Here is a 22,821-nt window from a genome sequence, read left to right as displayed (position 1 = left end):
ACCTTGGCTTCAGAGACCTACAACTTACACAGACTCCCCCCACCAGCAGAAATGAAGAATTAAGTTTCAGCTCAAACTCTGGTGTCACTAGAAGCATGGATCCATGCAGTTTCCTGCTTGGCAAGAAGGACATCAGATTTGTGGCTTCCATTTGGATTTTTGCCTAGTGGCATTTGCAGAAGTGTCCTGAGATATACCTGCTGGTAAACAGTGCTGGAATCAGTGATATGTACCATGACTTTCTTCTCCACAAACATTTCAGGATCTCTTTCCTAACTCAGGAACTCCGAAACAGGCATCTCCAAAGCCTAACGTGCATTCTGCTGAATCCATGTATTGCATCTATACACTCCCTTAAAAATCCTACCTTGAGTCAGAGGGAAAACTTCATTGCCTCCATCTTTGCATATATATTGTGACATTTCTACTAAGCCCCTATATATCTCCCTAAACTGTTATCCTTCCATCACCTATATTCTCATCTCTTCCCAGGATATCCCAAGACACTTACCCCCGAGAGCCTAGATTTCACCTTTACCACTAACTATGTTGAGTCCTTTCTGCTTTCAGATCCACTCTGAGGTAATGAAGGATGGATGCTAACCTTCTGTGATGCCTACTCTTCTTCATACCCCAGCATTCTGGTTATTTACTGGATTTCATGGTTGCCTTCCATGAGAATCCCTATAACACACACACACACACACACACACACACACACACACACACACACACTTCTTGGAATCCAGTCACTTGCTGAGGATGACCCAGCACACTTGTGTCACTTAGCAGGAGCACCCAGTTGGTACAAATCAGGATTAGGAAGCTGCTGGAAGAATTAGCTCCAAATACAACCAGCAAGGGGATATGAGAGCCCATCCTTCTTCCTCATCTGTTCTAGACAGATGAAGAGTTAGTCATTGCAACAGATTTTTTTTTTTTAAACCAGGTATTGAACCTAAGGGCACTTAACCATTAAGCCACATCCCCAGTCCTTTTCTTTTTTCTTTTTCTTTCTCTTTTTTTTTTGGGGGGGTGGGGTGGGTGGGTACCAGGGATTAAACCCAGGGGCACTGAACTTTGAACTTGTGATTTTCCTGCCTCAGTTTCCCACACTGTTGGGGTTACAGGTGTGCACCACTGTGCCTAGCAGGTGGGGAACATCTTAGAGTGTAGTAGAATTGCTTTCCTGTTTTGAAATTCTCTCTCTCTCTCTCTGAAAGAATACATTCTGTCTCTGTTCTTTAGTGTTTACTTACTCCAGATTTTTAAATCTGCATATTTAATAGTTTTTTCTTTGTTTGTTTTTGCAGTACTGAGGGCTGAATTGAGAGGGGCACTCTACTGAGTGCTGCATCTCTAGCCCTTTTTGTTATGTGAGACAGGGTCTCACCAAGTTGCCTAGACTGGATTGTAACTTGTGATCCTCTTGCCTCAGTCTCTTGAGTCTCTAGGATTACAAGCAAGTACCACTGAGCCCTGCTGGAATGTATTTTTTTATTTTAAATTTTATGAAATCTAAATCTAAACTATATCAAGTATTTTCAGGGCTAGGGAGTGACTCAGTGGGAGAGGTCTTGCCTACTATGCTTGGGAGCCTGTGTTTGATACTTAGTACTGAAAAAATTCTCTTGTGATCATAACATCTTAATAAATGTGTGCCATAAATGCAAATACACACTGAATTTCAAAGACTTAGTAAAAAAAAAAAAGCTATCCCAACATTTACTGTGTGTGTGTGTGTGTGTATGTGTGTGTGTGTATGTGTGTGTGTGTATGTTATAGGGGATTGAACACAGAGATATTCTTCCACTGAGCTACATCCCCAGCCTCTTTATTTTTTGAGACAGATTGCCCAAGCTGGCCTCCAACTTGGGATCCTTCTACCTCAGCTTCCCAAGTCATTGGGATTACAGGTGTGTGCCACTATGCCCAACTTCAATAGTATTTTTATATTGATGATTATTGCACATTGAAATGGTAATATTTTGGAAATATTGGTAAAAATATTAGGTAAAATATTGGGTAAAAATATATTGTTGTCAGGGTTGGTGGCAAAGATCCGTAATCCTTGTGATTTGGGAGGCTGAGCCAGGAGGATTTTAAGTTCATAGTCAGCCTCAGCTATTTAGCAAGGCCTTAAGTAACTAAGCAAGATCCTGCCTCAAAATTAAAAATAAAAAGGGCTGGAGATATAGCTCAGTGGTACAGTGCCCCAGGATTCAATCCTTGGTACCCCTCCTAAATATATATATATATTTAAAATTAACTTCACTTGTTTTTTTTTTTTTTTTTTTACTTTTTAGAATTGTGTCTTTAGAAATTATACATGTGGCTCACATGTGAAATTTAATTTTAATAATTTTCTCCAAAAATTTCTTTAAATTTATTAGTTTGTATATCAATTAAAGACAATTTCAAAATTTCATATGTCTACTAGATGGTGTTGGTATATCTAGATACTTTTTTTTTAAATATTATTTTTAATTGTCAATGGACCTTTATTTTTATTTATTTTTATGTGGTGCTGAGAATCAAATCCAGTGTCTCACACATGCCAGGCAAGTGCTCTACCATTGTGCTATGACTCCAGCTCTAATCTAGATACTTCTTGCCCTATATCTATCATCTTCCACATTTGGCTTTTTCACCATTGATTTGCCCTCTTCCTTCATCCATCACTTCTCCAAGCTTTGCAGCCTAAAAATCTGCCTCATTCTGGAAAATAGTATTCCTTCCTGAGAGGGGTTTCTCCCCCTTGATGCTTTCCCATGTCATATAATGCCTAGAATTTCACCCCCAAGAGAACAGCTATTCTTCAGTGTTCTGCATTATAGGTTGGGGGAATGGGCTGTAGCCACACAGCAGTTTGGGAGTCCTTGGGGTGTCATTCAGGGTCCTCATCAGAGGGGACCAAAGACTGGCTGGGTCCCTTAAAACAGCATCTATTAAGAAACAATATAAAGGACAAAGACAGTATAATTTCCCTTGCAGGCCACTTAACCTAATGCAATATATTAACAAACAATCCCCCTCCCATAGTTCTGTTTTATTTTTTTAAATATTTTTTAGTTGTCAATGGATCTTTTATTTATTTAATTTATTTATTTACATGTGGTGCTGAGGAGTGAACCCAGGGCTTCACACATGCCAGGTAAGCACTCTACCACTGACCCACAACTCCAGCACTCCCCTCCCCCGCCAATAGTTCTCTTATAAGCATGACCTGTCCTTTATTTTATTTTTTACAATTATTTGTTTGTTTTAGAAGTAGTTGAACACAATACTTTGTTTATTTTTATGTGGTGCTGAGGATCTAACCCAGGGCCTCGCATGTGTTAGACGAGTGCTCTACCGATGAGCCACAACCCCAGCCCATGACCTGTCCTTTAGATTCAGTGGGTCCTCCCTTTCATGCTGCTGAACAGCATTTGAATTTTTCCTGCGTTCCACCTCCATCCAAGGCCTGGTAGCTTCACATCCCAAACTCAGCACATCTGTTAAAGGTTGTTCCAGTCATAAACATATACATATATATATATATGTGTGTATATATATCCATATATATATACACACACATACATATACATGCCGAGATATAAATATATATCCCCATATAGAACAAGGCATGCTAATCTCAATGTAGTAATAGGATGACCTTTAAACCTCCAAGACATATTATCCAGATTGTTCAGTAGGGATAAAAGCAAGGTTCAGTACAGTGTTCACAGGGAGCTGTTATTTGCATTTAAAATGCATACGTTTCCAAAGTCTTACTCTGGGACAACACACACACACACACACACACACACACACAACCATACACACAACAACAACAACCAAGCATTAATAGTTTCTTTGAGAAGGAATTTGGGGAATGGGGTGAGTGGGATATGTATGTTTGTTTTTAAAATGTGCATATTTATAATAGCCAAAATGTGGAAACAACCCAAATACCTCTCAAGGGAAAAATGGATAAAAAATTGGTATATTTATATGTTGGAATATTAATCCATCCTTAAAAAGGAATGAGATTCTGACACTTGTTACAATAGGGATTAGCTTTGAAGACATTTGCTAAGTGAAATATACCAGGCATCAAAGAAAAAATATTGTATGATTCTACTACTTATATGAGGTGCTTAGAATAATCAAATTCATCAAGACAAAGAATGATAATTATTGGAGGTTGGGAAAGGGAAGAATGGGAGTTAGTGTTTGTTTGGCACATTTATTTATTTATTTATTTTAATTTTGAGACCGAGTCTCGCTAAGTTGCTTAGGGTCTTGCTAAATTGCCAAGACTGGCTTTGAACTTGCCTCTTCCTCCTGAGCCTCTGGTATTACAGGGGTACACCACTGTGTCTGGCCTTATTTGGTACAGTTTTAGTGTGGAAAGATGAAAATGCTCTGCAGATGAATGGAAGTGATAATTGTACAAAAATGTTAATGCTATTGAACTGTAAACTTTATAAAATAATTAAATTAGCAAAGTGTATGTATATTTTACCAAAATAACAAATATGTATATGTAGTAGTCTTCCCTTTTAAAACTTATTTATTTATTTTGGTATTGGAGATTGAACCCAGGAGCACTTAACCACTGAGCTATATCTCTAGCCTTTTTACATTTTTTGAGACAGGATCTGGTCAATTTGCTGAGCCTGGTCTTAAACTTGCAATCCTTCTGCCTCAGACTCCAGATTGCTGCATTTTACAAGCATGCATCACTGCACTTGGTTGTAGTGCCTTCTAAAATTTTTCAATTTATATTTTATACTATTTCTTTCTCTCCCTTCCCTTCCCTTGCCTCCCCCCCCCACCCCCAGGGGAGCTTCACCACTGATCTACATTCCCTGTCCCAGTCTTTTTTCTTTTTTTTTGAGACAGGGTCTCAATAAATTGCTGAGGTTGGCTTCTAACTTCTAATTTGCAATCCTGGGTCTCCATCTCCAGAGTCACTGGGATTACAGGCATGTACCTCTGGACGCTGAGTTTATATCACTTCTCTTTCATGGAAGGAGATGGAGGTCATTTCTTCTAAAATTATAAATGCATTTATTATTTGACCAAGATATACCTTACAGGTAAGTTTGCTTACACATGCAATGTGTATGGACACAGAGTTTCATTACAACTTTGTTTGTAACAGCAAAAGACTAGAAACAAAGTATCCAACTAGAGGAAGCTGGTTAATAAATTAAGTGTGTCCATACAATAGAGCTGGGAAAATGAATGAGGAAGACCTCTAATGTACTGATTTAGCTTTAGGATATATTGTTAAGTGAAGAAAACAAAGTACAAGTAAACATAGTGTATTACCTTTTGCACACACAAAAAAGAAGGAAGCCTGGTGGGGTTGGAGTATGTCTGTAACCTTAGCAACTGGGGAGGCTGAGGCAGGAGGATTGCAAATTTGAAGCCAGCCTCACCAACTTAGTGAAACCCTTTCTCAAAATTAAAACAACAAAGTTTGGGGATAGAGGCTATAGCTCTGTGGTAAAGTACCCCTGGGATCAATCCCCAGTACCAAGAAAAAAAAAAAAAAAGGAAGAAAGAAGGAGACAATATATTTGTGCTCATATTTAAATAAACCACTGAGGATATGAATAAGACACTACCAATAAGACTTACCTACCTACAGTAGGCAAGAATGATGGAATAGGTTTGAAGAAAGATTGAAGGTTGTTTTCTAAGTACATACTTTTGAATCTTATTATTTTTTAATATTATTTTTTAAATTTTTTTATTCTAATTTGTTATATATGACAGTAGAATGCATTACAGTTCATATTACACATATAGAGCACACTTTTTCATACCTCTGGTTGTATACAAAGTATATTCACACCATTTGTGTCTTCATACATGTACTTAGGGAAATGATGTCCATCTCATTCCACCATCTTTTTTATACCCCTTGACCCCTCCCTTCCCTTTGCCCTATCTAGGGTTCGTCTAATCTTCACATGCTTCCCCTCTCAACCCCAATATAAATCAGATAAAATATCCAGCATTTGTTTTTTTGGGATTGGCTAACTCCACTTAGCATTATATTCTCCAACTCCATCCATTTACCTGCAAATGCCATGATTTTATTCTCTTTTAATGCTGAAAAATGTTCCATTGTGTATTAAATCTTATTTTGATGATGATAGGACGATGATGATTTTTTGGTACCAGGGACTGAATCCAGACCCACATTCCCAGCCCTTTTTATGTTTTGAGTCAAGGTCTCTCTGAGTTGCTTAAGGCCTCTCTAAATTGCTGAGGCTCATTTTGAATTTGGAATCCTCCTGCCTCAGCCTCCCAAGTCACTGGGATTACAGGCATAGGCCACCAGGCCCATTTATTTTGATTTTTGAACCATATGGAAATATTATTCATTCAGAATAATTTTAAAAATGTAGAAAGTGAAATGGGGGGGGGAGGATGAGTAGTAGAGGGGTGAACAATACATCCCTCTAACATTACCTCTCACTCCCACCCACCATCAATGTTATGTATATTTTGGGTTGTTTTGAACTTGAGATTACTGAGACAAACATATCTTTGTAATAGTTATATTTCAAACTCAGATTCACTCCATTCTCCTAACAATCAGTTGAAATAGATACTATCATCACATCCTCAAACGAGGATCACTAACATCCTCCTTTACAAATTGAGGAAACAGAGGCACGGAGAAGTTAGGTAATTGGCCCAAGATCTCATCTAGCTAGTAAATTGCAGTTAGAATTCGAGCCCATGTCTGTAAAATCCTGGCTCTCCCAACATCTTTATACAAACATTTTTGCAAACTTATTTGGTTATTTATTTAGGTTACATTATTAGAAGCGGGCACACTGAGTCAAGAAGTTTAATTTTTTAGAATATAAAAGCTCCAAATGCCATTATGAAAATTTGACTTATTTTACATTACCATCAAAAAGGCATGAGAATGTTTCCATCCACACATGATGGCTGACACTGAGTAGCAACAAAATTTATGTTTTTCTCCAACTTAGCCAACAAAATATGTTTTATTGCTACTGTTTTAACTGGCAGTTTAGCACTCAAAAGCTTGTAAAAGGTTCTCCAAATCTTCTACCCAGTCTTCCCTTCGCCGACGGAGGGCGCTGGCCACGACGCACCTCTCAACGAAGGTCCTTATCAGCTTCCCAGGCTCACTGCGCATGCGCTTATCATGCCCTAGTTGTCCAGCTGTATGCCTGATCGATGTTTTCTCCGCCGAGCTTGGCGACCACTTCTAAGCCAGGCGGGTACTGCGGAAAAGAGTAGTGTTTTCTGTAAATTCAGAACGCCCCTGGGTTTCTGGGACGAGGGGTTCTGAAGTGAGTCTGGAGGGTCGGGCGGTGCGTCGGGCAGCCCACGAGGGCGGGGCGGCGGGGCGGGGCTCGCCGGGTCTTGGGCGTCGGTCGCCGGTGGGGCCCGAAGAGGGCGCGGAGCCCCTGACAGGACAGGTACGAAGGCGGTATTTCTGCCTGCTGTCTGCTGTCCGCCCTCCACATGTTCGTGAGGTTCTCGCATTGGGCTGTGGGTTCGGCGCTGGCCTAGGGCGCTGCACAGAGCCGGGTGTGTGACGAGGGCAGGCAAGGTTGGGCCGCGGCAGGGGTGGGTGCCCGCCGTGGTCTGGATGTTTGAACCCAGGCTCGACCTACCCCCCTGAGCTCTTCAGCCTGGTGTTCGACCTGGGTCAAAGTGCCTGTGCCTCAGACTTCCTCCAGAACTGCAAGGGTCCTCCTCTTTTCTCGGGAGCTTCTGAGGCATCCCTGAACCCATACCAAGCCACAGGTTTCCTGTGGGCACATGGTTGAGAAATTTGTCTCAAACGGGGGAAAAATTAGAGGACTCAAGCATCAGGGTCTACATATGGGTTTGGTGTGTGTGAACCCCCTCTACGGGGGTCCGCCTTAGCTGTTGGCGTGATGACTCTTGAAAAGTCATCTTGCACATCTCTCGATTTCAGGCAGAACCACAGGTAAATCACACAGACGAGGAACTGCTGTTTTTAAAGACACAGAGATTTAGAAACTTACCCTCATTTATTGCAGTGAAGACAGCAGCAAGCCTTTACTGACCGTTTGCTACTCTGGTATACTTAAAGTACTGAGAGTCCAAGAGCTATTAGGTAGAGGTTGACATTCTTTGCCTGGTATATTGCCAGAGCCTGAGCTGCGGGATGTTAAAAGAGATAATAACTTCATTACTACTATTATTTATAAAACCCATTTTTGCTCAAATGTGTTAAGAAAATTCCTGGTTAAAGTTTTCTCTACTTCAAACTATTTCAGAACCTTCAGTATGCTAGTGATATTTACTGTGAATTTCCATCTGGGGGTATGTATGGAGAGTTTCCCAGAGTTTACTGGGAAATACTATTTTTCTTGGGTTATACCTCTGTTTAATGTTTGGTACAGTTTGGGAAATGCAGTATCTGAATTAGAAATTCACTGGAAGGGGCAGTACAGGCCAGTGCTTTTCTAACTTTTATGATGCAGACATTTAATGGGGTCTTGTTAAAATACAGATTCCATGGGTTATGCATTTCTAAAAAGTTTCCAGGTAATGATAATGCTACTATTTTGTGGACCACACTCTGAGAAGCAAGGGTGTAAATTACTGGATTCACAGTTAGAGATCATTTTCTGCTTCTTGTCCTTAAGAACAAACTGCTGCCTTGGGTGAGTCACTTCATCGGTCCAGGCCTTAAAATAGGAGTCTGAACCGGGAGATCTCTAAGGCTCCTTTCAGATCTAACATGCTATTACTCCAGTTCTACTTGTGATAGTGAATTCTGTATAAAGTATTGTCAGTTTACCAAATTTTGTAATTTGGCTTAAACATTTCTAATAGGAATTAACTAGATAGAAAGCTTCCGATTTTATTATTGGGATAGCACAATAAAAATGTTCTTCAGGTTACTAAAACACATCTCTGCAACTTCCAGCCTATTGATTTTAGGTTATCTCTTAGAATATATAAAAAAAAGTAATCCCTCTAAAAAGCTGACTCAAAAAATAGTGACAGCTATTTCTATCTCTTTTTCTTGGGGAGGAGTTAAGGGGATTGAATTCAGGGGCACCTGGCCACTGAGCCATATCCCTAGCCTTATTTTGTATTTTACTTAGAGACAGGGTCTCACTGAATTGCTTAGTGCCTTGCTTTTGCTGAGGCTGGCTTTGAACTTGCGATCCTCCTGCCTCAGCCTCCTGAGCTGCTGCAATTACAAGCAGCGCACTGTGCCCAGCAATTTATACCCTTTTTTAAAATTCAAAATGAACTGTCTTTAATTTTTCCATCATGTTTAAGAACTTTCTTTTGTAAATTTTTCCTTATTCTGCATGTATTGGGGCTTTAGCCTGACTTTGAAGGATGGGTGTGGCTTGCAAGACCAGAGGAATCATTCTAAACTGACAGTGGTGCAGAGATGAGACTGCATACGTCAAATTCAGGATTGTTTGATTAATGGGAAAGAAATGGGATGGCAGTGAAAGATGCTGAGAAGATGAATATGTGGACAGAGCAGTCTTTTAGAGGATATATTTGTCTTACTGTTGTATATAAAGTAGTTGGAAATGAGAAAGGAAAGAAGAGGAGTCAGGCTTCACATTATCAATAATAGACTTAGATTGATGATTACAATGATGCCTTTTTATGTATAACAGATTACAGAATTTTTCATGGGCATGATCTCATTTGATTGAATAATCCTTTGAATTAGGCAGAGCAACAGATGAGGCACCAAAAAGAATAAATTATTTGCCTTAATTTTCAAAACTACTAAATAGCAGACCAAAGGAAGAAAGGAGAAAGGAAGGATGCAGGAGGTAATACTAAGGAAGAATTCATAAGTTAGCCTTGACTGGATGGAGGGTACAAAGAAGTTTCTAGGGAGGAGTCAAAATAGTTGGGAGAATCATAATAACATTGATGGCTGCCACTTTAGGTTTTGCTCTGCCAGCTCTGTCATTGCTAGTGGCTTTCTGGAGTTACAAGTGGGTGAGATTATAGTAGATAATTCCAGGTTGCTTGCCCTATCTGTAGTTACTAGGTGTTTCTGGGGGTAACTTGTGATATTTGTCCCATATGAAGGAAAATGGAAACTGGGTCCTCATTGTCCCTAAAGAGATAAAGAGATAAGAGACTGAGAGATTGCCTGATTCAAATGTATCTTCACGTCTTTGCCATCTTAGAGTTTCTTAGAGATTCTGACTTAATATCATTTTCCTTTCAAAGTTTAGGCTGGTACTGGTTGAGCGTGGATGATGGACAGTTTAGGTGTACAGTGTAACCTCCCCAAGCTCCTTTATATCTTCTAGGGGCTTCACTGCAGAAGAGCAAGGGCCCTTGCTGCCCTTAGAGCCTAATTTCCCAGAATCTGTACATCACCTAGATCCCTCTTTATGGTTCTTTTTCCCTGGAAGCATACAAGATTGAGATTTAGTGTCATGATCAAATTCCATAGGACCTGGGGCTATCAGTGCAGTTTTAGCTTATTAGGCTCCTATCTGGAGAGGAAAGAGCTGTACCTACTGTGGTGGTGGTGATGGTGTATGTATATGTGTGTGTTAGAGACAGAGACACAGATATCTCCCCTTCCCTCCATGGTTGTCTTTTAGGGTAGTGTTACTCTCTGGGAAAACTAGAGCCAATTTATTTATCTAGAGCCTGGTGTTGGTATGAGCTTCTATTCTACAGTGAGTGCCTTCTCTGCAAAGCACTGTGTTCAGTGATTAGATCCTGGGATGGGTAAAATTCTGTGTCTTGGATGAATTCATAATAGGATAAAGCATATAATATTTTAAATAAAATTTGGTATAGTCCAAAGTGCTATGTAAGGTATGTCCAAGGTGCTGTTGTGAGTGCAGAGGAGGAAATGACTAACTACATGGAGAAGGTAGGAGAGTCTTCAGGAATGAGATGATTACCAAGTTGAGTCTTGAAGGATAAGGAGGGAGAATGGTTCCGGTAATATTTTTAATTTTGCAGAGGTGTAAGGGAAAAGTTAAGTAGATTCAAGTGACTGGAACTTAAGAGCATTTGGGGATCAAAGGAGAGGTGATTGGTTTGACTGGATTCATGATGAAGCCAGATTTTTATTAGTCTATAGTGCTGTGCTAAGAAGATTCAATTTTGTGGGCAGGGAAGCCACTGAAGGTTTTTAGACAGGGAGTGACATGTTTGCATTTTGGGAAGCCATCTGTGAAAATCGAATGAAGGGTGGAAATCAGGATCAGGGATATTGGGAGGCTCTTGTAATAACATGGATGTGATATAGGACTAAACTCAGGATTAAGTCAGTGGAACTGGAGAGAAGGGGGACAAATCTGAGGGAAACAGCAGAGACAGAATTAACTGAGTTAACTGAGTAATGAATGACTAATTGGTTGTTGAGAACAAGAAAGAGTTGTTGAGGATGGCGCAGTTTTCTATTTTTGGTGGATAGTGGTGCCAGTAGCGAAGAGGGGATATAGAAGAGGAACCTTCTTTGAGGTGGAAGATATCAAGCCTGTTTTGGGTCATGTTGAACTTGAATGGTGTTTGGTATTTAGCTGACAGGTAGTGATATGGGTCTGAGGTTCAGCAGAGACTTTCTGCCTCGGAGTGGTGGTGGGTGTAGGTGGAAGTTGAAGTTGTAGGGATGGGTGAACCCTCACAGCCACATTTATGGAAGGATGGAAAGGACAAAGATGAGAGGGATTGGTGTTCAAGGTAAGAAAGAATATTGCCCAGGAAGCTAGGAAAGGAGAAAATTCCAGAGTAGTGATTAGCAGTTTTGGCTGCTTCAGAGAGGTCAAGTAGAATGTGCTTAGGAAATTAACTTTGAGTTTAAGTAGTTAGGAGATTGTAGTCACTAGAACTCTTTTAAGTGTGAACAACATCAGTAGAGTAGTAGGGTTGGAGCCAGATTGCAGTGGATTGCGGTGTAGATGAGAACTGAGAATCGGGAGTACATACATACTCACTTTCAGTAGTCCCTTCAGGCAGGGAAGGGAAGAATAGAGATGGTGGTGGCTTGCACAGGAGGTGACAAGGATTAGATTCAGTTTTTCCTAGAATAGTATTGCCTAAACTAGAAGAACATGGTCTTCTGATGATGTGTTAGAGCTAGTAGAAGCAGTGTTACTGAAGGCACTAGAGGAGATGATTGTTAAATCAGGTCCTTAGAGTGGAGGGGTTGGCTGGAAAAGAGAGGTACATGGTTTCCATTGAAGAGAAATGATGGAAGAAAAGATAGAATTTACATTGAAAGAGGCAATGATGAATGCAGATATATCTAATTTGCAAAGGAATTCTTACCTAGTAGGCTCAGTTTTCTTTCTCAACAAGTTTATTTGCTAAGGGATAAGGGCACTTGTATGAGGTCCATCAGGAATAGGGACTTGAAAGTGGAAGAAGTAGCTTGAAAGAACTGTTCAGAGGAAAGAGAAAGAAAATAGAATTGAGATAAGCTCCAATAGTGCAGAATACCCTTTGGACTGAAATTCCACATTTATAGGCCTCTCCTCCTCTTTCCTCATAATAAAGGCTATCATATATTGAGTGTATTATATATCAGGCACTTTTTTAAGTGCTTCTCAGGCACTCTCATTTGCTTTTTACAATGATACCCTAGAAAAAGGTATTGTTTGTTATAACCCTATATTACAGAAAGGGAAATTGAGGCATGGAAGATTACTTAGACTTGGCAGTACTTATGATTGTCAGACCTTTCTCTGCAGAAATGAAATTTCTTCTTTGAGGCATCCAAGGCAGAAATTTAATTCCAATTCCTGATTTCTGGACCTTGAGGCTGCTAAGAGCCAGTCTCTGAGCATGATAGAGGCATGAATGGGCAGGGCATTGGGGTCAGTGTTGCTGCCAGCTTTTTGTAAGTATGTAGGGGAACTCTGAAATCCCCGAGTTATTTCAACAGCATTCCGATTAGAAAGACAAGTGACTGACAGTGATTTGTCAAGTATTGCAGGCTGATACACCTGAGACAGTAAATAAGAAGAGAGAACTTATTCCCATCCTGTCACCCAGAAAAAGATTTTTTTCCTACCATTCACTTATGGAACTAGGCAGACCTATAACATTATATAATAACATAATGATTATTAACTCACCTTATGTGTTTTCCTAGTTAGTGTGATAGATAGGATTTGCAAGTAACATACACACCTGACTTGAGTGAAAGGGGAGAATGGTGGACTAGCATGGATAGAAGAGAAATTGTCTTACCTTTTTCTGCTGCAGCCACTGGAGCATCATCTCTGTGTCCTTCCTCTGGAGGTTGCCATGGATACGCCTTTGCATGGTATTTGAGATTGATTTCTATTACGATCAGATGATGACGTGGGTTTAAAAAGGGAAAGACCGAGTGATCTGCTTCTGGGGAGTGGCCGATGAGCTGCTCAAACAGTAGAGCCCAGCACATCCAGTAGAGCCCAGCACAGCTGAGGTGGCTGTGGCTTTGTTGGTTGCTTTGGCTTTTGCTGAAGTTGTGAAATGGTGCATCTCTCTCTTTAGAGCGCAGGCTCAGGGTTCCCTGTCTGCAGGGTCCTAGTGCCAGGAACCTGCTACTTGATTCAGGGGGAGAAACCATCAGGAACTTCAAAACTGGCTAAGTTCTGCTCTCACTGGGGGGGGGGGGGTGTTACTGTTTTTGAGCATAGGGCTGAAAATCTCTTGCTTTTCTGCAGAGCTTCTATATTGAAGTTTAATGAGGTGTACTGTGTAGCTTTCCTTCCTGACTCTTGGAGGTAAGCCTGAAAATCCTTGGGCCTTTCTCAGGGAAAGGAATACTTTGGGAATGGGATAGCTACATTCAGATTAGGAGTGGGCTTCAGGCATTTCCTGGGATAATAAAGAACTGAAAAGGCAGGGAAGTCTATTTAGGGAAGTCCTCTATTGTATGAGATCTATAAGGTAGATAAAGGAGTGGGACTGAGTAACAAAAGGCTCTGAAAGCTTATTGTCCTGGGTTCTTGTGGGTTTCTAGAATCCAGTTTTAGTCCCCCACCCTCTATTCTCCTCACAGTAAGCAGACCCTTTCCCATTCTGACTTCCGAGGGGCTAACATCCACACTTATTTTTTTTGTTACTAGTGCTTTTAGATATATACAGTTTTGCCCTGCTATCAGACTGCCTGGGTTTCAAGCCAGCTCCTCCAGGATTAGGATCAAAGAAAGTAGATAGTGAATTAGTCCAGGATCAAGTGAGACAAGAGTAGATGAAGGTAACAAGGGATGTTGGGGTGCCAGTAAAAGCAAGGTAGAAATTATTCCGGCCAGTTAGAAATGGGCAAGTTGTTCACTTCAGAGCTTCAGTTCTATCACCTATAGAGTGGAGATAATGGAGTCTGTTTGGGCTTTTAGTTTGATTGTTTTGAGATAATGAATACATTGACATGTAGTTGTAAGAAACTACAGAGAGATTGCACATACCCTTATTAGTTTCTCCTGATGGTTATCATCTTGCAAAACTGTAGTACAGCATCACAGCCAGGCCATTGACATTAACACCAAATTCTGAAGTGTCATCACTACAAGGGTCCCTCAGGCTATCTTTTTATAATCTCACCCTACCCTGCATTCTACTAACCTTAGTCTGTAACTACTAGCAATCTCACAGTTCATATTTGAAGGAGGTAGTGAAATATAAGTATGTTAGTGTACATATTTAAATTTGCCTAGAGAAAGCCTGAGAACAAGACTTATTTTCTCTCATCTAATATGCTCAGTTTCCTTTCCCATTTCCCCAGTTCTGTTAATATTGTGGTCTTAATTGCTACGTTTTTACTCAAGCTTGAAAACTCCCAATTTCTTTATTCATTTACTAGTTTTTACATTCATCATCTATCCATTTTTTCCTTGCAACATCTGAGTTTCTATCATGTGTAAGTCATCATTATTGCAACACATACAGTTGCAATAATGAAGATAATGTCTACAATTTATTGAGCACATATTTTGTGCTAAATTCTTTAATTAAGTCTTATTCCATCCAACATTGCTATGAGATAGCATTATTTCCTCCTTTTTGCAAGTCAGATAACTGGGACTCAGAAAATTAAATAGCTTACCCAGGTGAGGAAATATGGGAATCAAAGCTGTATCCAGGTCTGTCTCCAGAGCTCAGGCCTGTTGTCTCTTTCCTTGTGTCTGATCCATCACAGAGCCTTTTCAGGGTTCTTTTGGTACTATATTTCAATTGGCCCCTTCTTCTCTCTTATGATATTTATTCAGATCCCACCAACAAGGTTCATTATTGCAACAGCCTCCTTACTGTAATCCTCTCTTTGCCAAGTTGCGCCTGCCTCCACTATATCCTGCATAAGCCATCAGTTTGATTTTTTCCTTAAATAGTTTCACTATGCCACTTTACTACTCAGGAGTAAGACCAGCTTCCTGTTGTTATTGGATCCAATCCATCCATCTCTGCCTGATGTTATACTCCCTGCCTATCTATACTTACCTCCTGGTACATCTCTGTGTTTATGTATTCAATAAATATTTGACTCTAGGAGCTAAGGATGATCGTATCATAAAAAAGAGAAGTTGTAGGCTCTGCTTCAGAAGGCTTATTGTTTGATAGACTCATCTAGAATTCTTCACTTCAGCTAAGCTAGTCTTCTTTTAATATTTCAAGCAGAATTATTTCAGTCTCTACTCATGCTTTGTTCACAGCTTACAGTGCTTTGTAGGCCTTTCCTTTCCACATAGCCAGCCCCTTTTCCACACAGACACACACACACACACACACACACACACACAGTACTCCCCAAATCTCATATGTACCTCTTTTCTTTCTAGTTCACTTTTATCTGCAGTTTCTTATAATATTTATTACTTGTGCATTTAATTTTAAGGTTTATATACCATCTAGTATCCTTCATACTTCTACAGTTTTGGTACTTTTTACAAAATACTTTTGTGCACTTAATCTTTTTTTTAATATTTATTTTTTACTTATAGGTGGACATAGTGTCTTTATTTTACTTTATGTGGTGCTAAGAACTGAACCCAATGCCTCACACATGCTAGACGAGTGCTCCACTTCTAAGCCACAACCCCAACCCATGGCACTTAATTTCAATCCATATAACACTAATGTAGGTATGGCATATATTTCCATTATATAATAGAATAAAAGCTCCCAATAAGTTAGTGACTATATATAGATGTGTTATGAGGCTGTTCTTAGATCTGGGTGCTTCCAACTTTAAAAAATATATATATTTTATTTAGTTGTCAGTGGACCTTTATTTATTTATATGTGATGCTGAGAATTGAACCCAGAGCCTCACATATGCTAGGCAAGCACTCTACCACTGAGCTACAACTCCAGCCCCTGCTTCCAGCTTTTTGAAGGCAGCATGGTCTGAAGAATTACATGGCTTTGGAAGCCTAGATAAGTATATGGGAACAGTGAAAGGCAGTAGAAAGCACAGAGGGCTCTGGGTCAGATTTTGGTTCCACTTCTGATCTTCTGTTTAATTTCAGGGAATTTGCTTAATTCTCTAAATCTGTTTCCGTATCAGTATCATCCCTGGTCTACCTATCTGTGGGGTCATTGCCATGTCCAACTATGATGATGATAATGTTCTTAACTAACTTTATTATTATTTTTTGGGGGGTACCAGGGATTGAACTCGGGGGCACTGGACCACTGAACCACATCCCAACCCTATTTTGTATTTTATTTAGAGTTAGGGTCTCACTAAGTTGCTTTGCATCTCAGTTTTGCTGAGGCTGGTTTTGAACTGGTGATCCTCCTGCCTCAGCTTTCTGAGCTGCTGGGATTTCAGGTGTGCGCCACTGCCCCCAGCCCTTAACTAACTTTTTTTGACCACTTATTAAATACCAGCCACTGTCCTAAAAATTTTATGTGGATTTTCTCAGCTAATCCTCACAATACCTCTCTGAAATAGATTCTTTGATTGTTTCCACTTGACAGATGCAGAAATCAAGGCACAAAGATGCTAAATAATTAGACCAAACTTGGTATGGTGCATACCTGTAATCCCAGTAACTTTGGAGCTCGAGGCAGGACAATTCTGGAGGCCAGCCTGGGTAACTGTCTCAAAATAAAAAGAAAAGGGTTATGGATGTAACTCAGTGGTAGAGTGCTCCTGGGTTCAATCCCCAGTACTATTAAACAAAAATTAAAGTAACTACACCAAATTTATGATATAACCAGGAAAGCAACCTGAGTCCAAAAACAGTATACTTAACCATGTATCTGTAAAATGTTTTGAAGGTGCTCTGTAGACATAAGTACTGTAAACATGTGTGGTCCACACTGTTGGGGCCTGCCTGGCTTTCCCCACCTGTGTAATAGTGACTGAAGAAAGGTGGTAACATGGAGATTTTTCAAGGAAGGAGAGAGATGGTTTCCTAGGGGTCTGGTCAGGATTGAAGTTATGGAGAGGTGTTTGAGGGACCTGTTTCTTTCTCTTAGCTATCATTCTGTTGTTGAGCTATCTGGTCTATATTTGAGAGTGGCATAGGGGAAGTTACTGTTCTGCCAGTGAAGGAAGATAAGTATCCCTAAGCCCAGGGTATCTAGGTCCATATTGCAGCCAGGGGAGCCATAGATTAGTTGAGACTCTTTATTTTGTCTGTGTGGAGGCTTTAGGTAGCTGACCATTTTAAAATGTTACTTGATGCTTGTGAGCCTGCTGAGGTCTCATAGCCCAGGGGCAGGAGGGAAAGTGATAGTGAGGGGATACAGGCTAGGAGGAATTGTCAAGACTGCTTCCAACTCTAAGACAGTATATTCTAGAGGTGAATGCTGAGAGTCTGTGGGTGAGCCTGTCTTTGGTTCCTTGCCCCTCTTGTCTGGCCTAGGTGAAGCAGGGGAGCACTAGGACCCAGAGGCTTGCACTGTTCCTGACAAGTCTAGAGCAGCACTAGCGCAGAGTGAGACTCATCAGCTGGCAAGCAGGATTCGGTATCTCTGGGTTCAGGAATCCTCAGGCAGCAGAGGGGACTTGTTCCTCAGCCCCCATCACTGCCCCCACCCCTACCCCGGTAGGTGGTAGGCAGCTGAGTGAGGCCCATGGACTGGGGAAAGCTGTGCTTGATGGTTCCTGTGTCAGTCCATGAGGGCCCAGCGCCCTGACCCTCCTGCCTAGGTTTCTGCTTTTTTTCCTCTGTCTTTGGCCAGCTGGGGGAGGGAGTAGAGGCCTGGTGAGCAGCATGGCCCAGAGCAAGAGGCACGTGTATAACCGGGTAAGTGGCCCTAATCTGGGATGGGCCCTGGGAGGGCTGCTGGAAAAGGCCTGGGTGTCTGTGGACATCATTGCTGTGGGGGCTGGGAGATAGGCTGGAACACAGCTGGAGGCACCCACAGACTGTTTCTAAGGAGCCCTTGAAGCCTGATGGTGGCAGACTACACAGGCTTACCTAGAGTGGGGCCCTAATGGTTACTGGCAAGGCCTAACCTCTGACTCTACCTGGTACCCAGGTTAGGGGTTCCTGAGGGGAACCAGACTACCTTGGAGACTCAGAATGTGGTTGATGGGTCAGAAAGGCCTTAAAGTGAGGCCCTTCTTTAGAACTGCTTTGTTGTTTGTCACTTGCTTTCTCTTTCTTCTGTCTCAGATTGAATCTGTACCCACTGTTGTGTCTTCCTGGTTCTGAGAGGCTTGTTGGGAGGTGAGGGGAGTCTCTGAGTTTGAGTCTGCCTTGATGTCACTGGCAGTTTCCTTTGTTATGAGATACACCTTGTTGTCCTTGGGGTCCTGAATCCCTTGGGAGCTCTGTCCCTGTCTTCCTGGATAAGCTCTCTGGGGAAGGGAGTTAGAGAGTGACAGGCTGGGAAGTATCCTGATTCTTCTTGGATTCTGGCAGGGCTGTGTTCTGAAGCCAAGTGGTGGGTATCAGAAGAGAGCCCTGTGGAATCTTCAGGACTATGGTGTAATTTCTTGCCTCATGATATCTTTTGTTACAAGGCACCTGGTTCATGGAGCTGCTATTACTAAAAATGGCTTAGGTGTGATTTTCTTCTAAACCATAGGCCAATTTGGGACCTAATTTAATGTTGTGTCTTGTCATCACGGGTATGTCAGAAGCTGAGAGCTTCCCAAGGACAGTATCTTAGTCTATTTCTTTGCTTTGCCCATCTGTGCCCATAAATCCATTTGAACCACTAGGCAGAGTCTGAACACAGAATGAGGGACAAATTTGAGGTACGTTATATACTTGGCCTATATTTTTCTTTTCATAACAAGATAGCATGGGGAAAGGATCTCCAGAGCTTGGAGTAGAGAGTAGACAACAGAATGCAGGCCATGAAGAAGGAAGTTGGATGGTTGAATGGGTTGCAGGTGAGGCATCAAAAGTTTCATAGTGGGTATGTGGATGGGAGTGAGAGGAATCAGATCAGGAAGAAGTGGTGATGAGCTGGGGTCCTGAAAAGAGACACAGTTATGTGCCTCTGAAGGGGAGAGACCTGAGAGAGCCATTTGAATTCCAGAAGTGATGGAAGTGGAGAGGGAAGCAGGCTTCTATAGGGTCACCCACTCAACTTGGGCTCCTGAGTCAGGGCATTGGTTATAGGGAGCCTGGTCTAAACTGAGTGATTTGCTTGAGCTTAATTCCTCTGTGCAGGGGCAGTGCTCTTGAGAAAGTAATCATGTGGTGACATTCACAGATCTATCAATGAATTCTGATTTTATAAATTTTAAATATAAACTAAAAATTCTAACAGATTCCAAAAGAATTTGGCTAACTCTTAGACATATCACTGACATTTTCAGAAGGGAAGTTTGGGGGCTAACCTCACCCCGAGAATGGAGCTCAAGAAAAAATTGTTTGTTGTTGTTGTTGTTGTTTGTTTTTAGTCCAGGATCTTGGCTGGGGCATTTCTTATGCATTAGGATGCCTTGGTCTGAGGCCTCTAACTCTGTGTGTGCCTTTTTTTTCAGACGCCCAGTGGCAGCAGGATGAGTGCAGAGGCAAGTGCCCGGCCTCTGCGGGTAGGATCCCGTGTGGAGGTGATTGGAAAAGGCCACCGAGGCACTGTGGCCTATGTTGGAGCCACACTCTTTGCCACTGGCAAATGGGTAGGCGTTATCCTGGATGAAGCAAAGGGCAAAAATGATGGAACTGTCCAAGGAAGGAAGTATTTCACTTGTGATGAAGGACATGGAATTTTTGTGCGGCAATCCCAGGTACTCCATCTTTGTGTGTGTGTGTGCGCGCGCGCGCTCACATGCACACATGCTCATGCATACATGCACATATATCTGTTGCATGTGCACTTGGTGTGGGCATAAGCCTCTGTTGGGAGAATGGGAAGTAATCGTGGAGGGAAGATTGGTGACCTGTCCTTAGGAAACTTGCCCTATACTGTGGCTTGTTTGGGGACTGGGGAGGGGCCCATATTACAGTTATTCTTGGTCTGACTGTATTGAGTCTTCTGTGGTTTCAGATCCAGGTATTTGAAGATGGAGCAGATACTACTTCCCCAGAGACTCCTGATTCTTCTGCATCAAAAGTCCTCAAAAGAGGTAACAACCACCCACTTAAGCTGCCTCCTCATATCCAGAAGTCCCAGCTCTTTTCCGCTTTAACAAGGGGCCATAGTGAATACTGAAATTTTTCCATCACTACCATATTTCCTTGTTATATCTCCCCGTACCCCACCATGATATTCTCTGACCCAGCTCTATATACAAACACATGCTTTGTTTCTGTTTGCTTTCTACAGAGGGAGCTGAGACAGCTGCAAAGACTAGCAAACTGGTGAGTGGTTTGGGGGTGTGAGTAGAGAGTAGTATAGAGAAAGAGGGAGGGAGACCCAATCCTAGGCAGGTAGAAGCAATAGGTGAATTAGAACTGCAGCTTTCTAGTCTCTTCAACCTCCCTGGGAAGGAAGCTTTGTGGGTATGGGTTGCTACATTTGACTAGAGTAAAAGTGATAGCAGGGGAAAACTATTAGGTTCCAGAAGTACAGAGTCAAATGGAATTGAGCTAGTGGCTATAGAAAGGACAGATCTGACCTGTAGTGTAGCTAACTTCCTACCTTTGGGTACACAGAGATGCCAAGATCTAAAGCATTTAAGAGTAGGATAAGGTAGAAGACAGAGGGAGAAGGAGTTGTCCTATTTATAAGAGGCAGTAAAGTGCCAGGTCCTCTGCCATTTACTTTCAGCTATGGACAGAAGGGTCCTTCCTAGCTCCCCTCTGCCATTCTGCAGAGTGTTGTGGGTCCACCCACCTCTCTATGGAGTGGAACTCTAGCTTCTCTAGGACAGGGTGTGCATATCCTGGAAGCTGATCCTTGAGGGAACCCCTCTTCTCACCTAAGGCTTGATGTTGATCTGAGTCCACCTACCCCTTGCCTGTGTGTGCCTGATTGGTATTAATGCCTATACCCAGAATGTCTGGCCAGCTAGCACAATGTGATGTCTATTCTCTAACTTTGCCCTTTCCTACTCCTCATGCAGCGGGGACTGAAGCCTAAGAAGGTGGTGTGTTTACTGTTTGTGCCTGAGTGGGTGGGGGCCATGAACCCACTCTCCTGCTGTCCTGCATGTCCTTGGGCTGCTGCATGCATGTGTGTGTAACCTTGAGGCTGGGATGGCCAGAGGAAATGGCAGCCTTGGCTTCCAGAGTTCCTTTGAGGGGTGCAAGGACATCAGGCGCAGTATCTGGGCCCAAGCAAACATTCATTAGGGATGATTTCTCACTGCCCCAGAGTCCTAATTAGAAATTCTGAGTATTTGACTTTAAATAATAGTAGCATGAAATAGTTTATTGGCTTACAGTAGGTTCTTAGCCAAATTCAGGGGTGGTAGGAGAATAGATTGGAAGAATAGGACTGGGAAAAGTACCAGATAAATAGTTGTGCAAGGGAATGGGATTGTGGAGAATAGAGCACAGGAAGAGCAGTTGGAAAGCCTAGTCTTTATGGACCTTCCCTCTGATGTGTTGTGCCATGAATACCCACCCCAATCTGCCCCATCAATCTTTCTCTGTCTCTTCCTACCTCTGGGGTGTGCCTAAAGCCCCACCCCTTGCAGGAGCTGAACTGTGTAACTTCTTTCCCCTCCACCAATTTTTAAACACTTAAATTGATGCCATGACCTCTTCCTCACACTAGCTCCTGCCTTGGGCCTGTGCCCAAGCTATGACCTGCACGTGCCTGAGTGTATATACTGTGCTGGATATAAAAATGCTGTGATTTCCTTGTCACCAAACTGCCTCAGGCCTTTCTGATATTGCATGGAGCACTACTGGATCAAGGCAGTGGGAAAGGAAAGGAAAACATCTTCTTTCTGACTCCTGGTGGGTGATGGGTCTTCGCTTTGGAGTCTTGCTATGGTGGAGACCACATACTGGTACTTGTTTTGGGTCCTGGGTCCTGACTTCAGGTGGAAATGGGGATATAAGGAAAATAATGTTTTCAAGGATGCTGGACCCATACTAGGATCAGAGAGACTTGGCTTTGTCCCTTGGTTATTGTCTCCTGATTGGGCGACCATTTTACCTCAGTCCCCTAAATAGAGAAGGGCATGAAACTGAGATCTAAGGAAGATTCTGGCTGTAACCTAACATGACCCTGGCAAGGGGCTAAGCATTGCCAAATCCTGGGAAGATGTGGCAAAGCCTTACCTAGATAGCCTGTACTAGGCTATAGTACCTTCTTTCCTCATAGTGGAAGGTATCAATCAAATAGTTGTGTGCCTCTTCTGTCTCCCACCCCACTCCCAGTCATCAGCCTCAGTGGTTCTCTCAAGGCAGGTTACTTAGTCAGGGTCCTTGCTTTCACTGCATGTGAAATAACTAGAGATAGAACAAAAAAGTGCTTTAAGGGGGAGGAGAG

General features: G+C 42.0%; 1 protein-coding gene across 6 annotated transcripts in view; it reads left to right on the top strand.

Annotated features, from left to right (window-relative positions):
* Window positions 1-7,389: 7,389 nt before the first annotated feature.
* Window positions 7,390-22,821, top strand: part of Dctn1 (dynactin subunit 1) — a 30,557-nt gene continuing 15,125 nt past the window's right edge. For 5 of the 6 annotated variants that reach the window (XM_026397408.2, XM_026397407.2, XM_026397406.2 and 2 more), the window contains exons 1-4: window positions 7,390-7,463; window positions 19,919-20,164; window positions 20,425-20,503; window positions 20,704-20,738. In XM_026397408.2, the coding sequence (XP_026253193.2) occupies window positions 19,937-20,164; window positions 20,425-20,503; window positions 20,704-20,738 (342 nt within the window). In that variant the 5' untranslated portion in view covers window positions 7,390-7,463; window positions 19,919-19,936. The other variant, XM_026397404.2, reaches the window with a different exon arrangement.

This window comes from Urocitellus parryii, chromosome 12 (assembly GCF_045843805.1).
Source record: "Urocitellus parryii isolate mUroPar1 chromosome 12, mUroPar1.hap1, whole genome shotgun sequence".
NCBI lineage: Eukaryota > Metazoa > Chordata > Mammalia > Rodentia > Sciuridae > Urocitellus > Urocitellus parryii.
Note: the sequence above shows the minus strand (reverse complement) of the source record. Positions and strands in the feature narration are given on the sequence as shown.